The 2,500-nt window shown below is 54.5% G+C and overlaps 1 protein-coding gene across 5 annotated transcripts in view; it reads left to right on the top strand.

The window, feature by feature from the left end:
• wipi2 (WD repeat domain, phosphoinositide interacting 2) overlaps positions 1 to 2,500 on the top strand; it is an 81,301-nt gene that overhangs the window by 69,677 nt on the left and 9,124 nt on the right. Inside the window, exon 1 of one of the 5 annotated variants that reach the window (XM_082964657.1) lies at positions 333 to 2,500. This exon is cut by the window's right edge and continues 722 nt beyond it. The exons of the other annotated variants lie outside the window; for them this stretch is intronic. Within the exon in view, the coding sequence (XP_082820783.1) occupies positions 337 to 2,500 (2,164 nt within the window). The 5' untranslated portion in view covers positions 333 to 336. Of the gene's footprint in view, positions 1 to 332 lie in introns of those variants that run through there. 5 annotated transcript variants of the gene reach the window in all.

Below are 2,500 nucleotides of genomic sequence, written 5' to 3'. Positions count from 1 at the left end.
CTCCGCCCCCTTTACCCTTCGCCCCGCCCCCTTTACCCTTCGCTCCGCCCCCTTTACCCTTCACTCCGCCCCCTTTACCCTTCACTCCGCCCCCTTTACCCTTCACTCCGCCCCCTTTACCCTTCACTCCGCCCCCTTTACCCTTCACTCCGCCACCCTTCACTCCGCCCCCTTTACCCTTCGCTCCGCCCCCTTTACCCTTCACTCCGCCCCCTTTACCCTTCGCTCTGCCCCCTTTACCCTTCACTCCGCCCCCTTTACCCTTCACTCCGCCCCCTTTACCCTTCACTCCGCCCCCATTTGCCCTTTCCATCATGGTGTGAGGCCGAGGAGGAGATGTTGTCCTGTTTCTCATCATGGTGTGGAGGCCAGAGGAGGAGGAGATGTTGTCCTGTTTCTCATCATGGTGTGGAGGCCAGAGGAGGAGGAGATGTTGTCCTGTTTCTCATCATGGTGTGGAGGCCAGAGGAGGAGATGTTGTCCTGTTTCTCATCATGGTGTGGAGGCCAGAGGAGGAGGAGATGTTGTCCTGTTTCTCATCATGGTGTGGAGGCCAGAGGAGGAGGAGATGTTGTCCTGTTTCTCATCATGGTGTGGAGGCCAGAGGAGGAGGAGATGTTGTCCTGTTTCTCATCATGGTGTGGAGGCCAGAGGAGGAGGAGATGTTGTCCTGTTTCTCATCATGGTGTGGAGGCCAGAGGAGGAGGAGATGTTGTCCTGTTTCTCATCATGGTGTGGAGGCCAGAGGAGGAGGAGATGTTGTCCTGTTTCTCATCATGGTGTGGAGGCCAGAGGAGGAGGAGATGTTGTCCTGTTTCTCATCATGGTGTGGAGGCCAGAGGAGGAGGAGATGTTGTCCTGTTTCTCATCATGGTGTGGAGGCCAGAGGAGGAGGAGATGTTGTCCTGTTTCTCATCATGGTGTGGAGGCCAGAGGAGGAGGAGATGTTGTCCTGTTTCTCATCATGGTGTGGAGGCCAGAGGAGGAGGAGATGTTGTCCTGTTTCTCATCATGGTGTGGAGGCCAGAGGAGGAGGAGATGTTGTCCTGTTTCTCATCATGGTGTGGAGGCCAGAGGAGGAGGAGATGTTGTCCTGTTTCTCATCATGGTGTGGAGGCCAGAGGAGGAGGAGATGTTGTCCTGTTTCTCATCATGGTGTGGAGGCCAGAGGAGGAGGAGATGTTGTCCTGTTTCTCATCATGGTGTGGAGGCCAGAGGAGGAGGAGATGTTGTCCTGTTTCTCATCATGGTGTGGAGGCCAGAGGAGGAGGAGATGTTGTCCTGTTTCTCATCATGGTGTGGAGGCCAGAGGAGGAGGAGATGTTGTCCTGTTTCTCATCATGGTGTGGAGGCCAGAGGAGGAGGAGATGTTGTCCTGTTTCTCATCATGGTGTGGAGGCCAGAGGAGGAGGAGATGTTGTCCTGTTTCTCATCATGGTGTGGAGGCCAGAGGAGGAGGAGATGTTGTCCTGTTTCTCATCATGGTGTGGAGGCCAGAGGAGGAGGAGATGTTGTCCTGTTTCTCATCATGGTGTGGAGGCCAGAGGAGGAGGAGATGTTGTCCTGTTTCTCATCATGGTGTGGAGGCCAGAGGAGGAGGAGATGTTGTCCTGTTTCTCATCATGGTGTGGAGGCCAGAGGAGGAGGAGATGTTGTCCTGTTTCTCATCATGGTGTGGAGGCCAGAGGAGGAGGAGATGTTGTCCTGTTTCTCATCATGGTGTGGAGGCCAGAGGAGGAGGAGATGTTGTCCTGTTTCTCATCATGGTGTGGAGGCCAGAGGAGGAGGAGATGTTGTCCTGTTTCTCATCATGGTGTGGAGGCCAGAGGAGGAGGAGATGTTGTCCTGTTTCTCATCATGGTGTGGAGGCCAGAGGAGGAGGAGATGTTGTCCTGTTTCTCATCATGGTGTGGAGGCCAGAGGAGGAGGAGATGTTGTCCTGTTTCTCATCATGGTGTGGAGGCCAGAGGAGGAGGAGATGTTGTCCTGTTTCTCATCATGGTGTGGAGGCCAGAGGAGGAGGAGATGTTGTCCTGTTTCTCATCATGGTGTGGAGGCCAGAGGAGGAGGAGATGTTGTCCTGTTTCTCATCATGGTGTGGAGGCCAGAGGAGGAGGAGATGTTGTCCTGTTTCTCATCATGGTGTGGAGGCCAGAGGAGGAGGAGATGTTGTCCTGTTTCTCATCATGGTGTGGAGGCCAGAGGAGGAGGAGATGTTGTCCTGTTTCTCATCATGGTGTGGAGGCCAGAGGAGGAGGAGATGTTGTCCTGTTTCTCATCATGGTGTGGAGGCCAGAGGAGGAGGAGATGTTGTCCTGTTTCTCATCATGGTGTGGAGGCCAGAGGAGGAGGAGATGTTGTCCTGTTTCTCATCATGGTGTGGAGGCCAGAGGAGGAGGAGATGTTGTCCTGTTTCTCATCATGGTGTGGAGGCCAGAGGAGGAGGAGATGTTGTCCTGTTTCTCATCATGGTGTGGAGGCCAGAGGAGGAGGAGATGTT

This window comes from Salmo salar, chromosome 18 (assembly GCF_965601325.2).
Source record: "Salmo salar chromosome 18, fSalSal1, whole genome shotgun sequence".
In the NCBI taxonomy this organism is placed as follows: domain Eukaryota; kingdom Metazoa; phylum Chordata; class Actinopteri; order Salmoniformes; family Salmonidae; genus Salmo; species Salmo salar.
The sequence above is the reverse complement of the archived record's forward strand: the minus strand, read 5'-3'. Positions and strand labels throughout refer to the sequence as shown.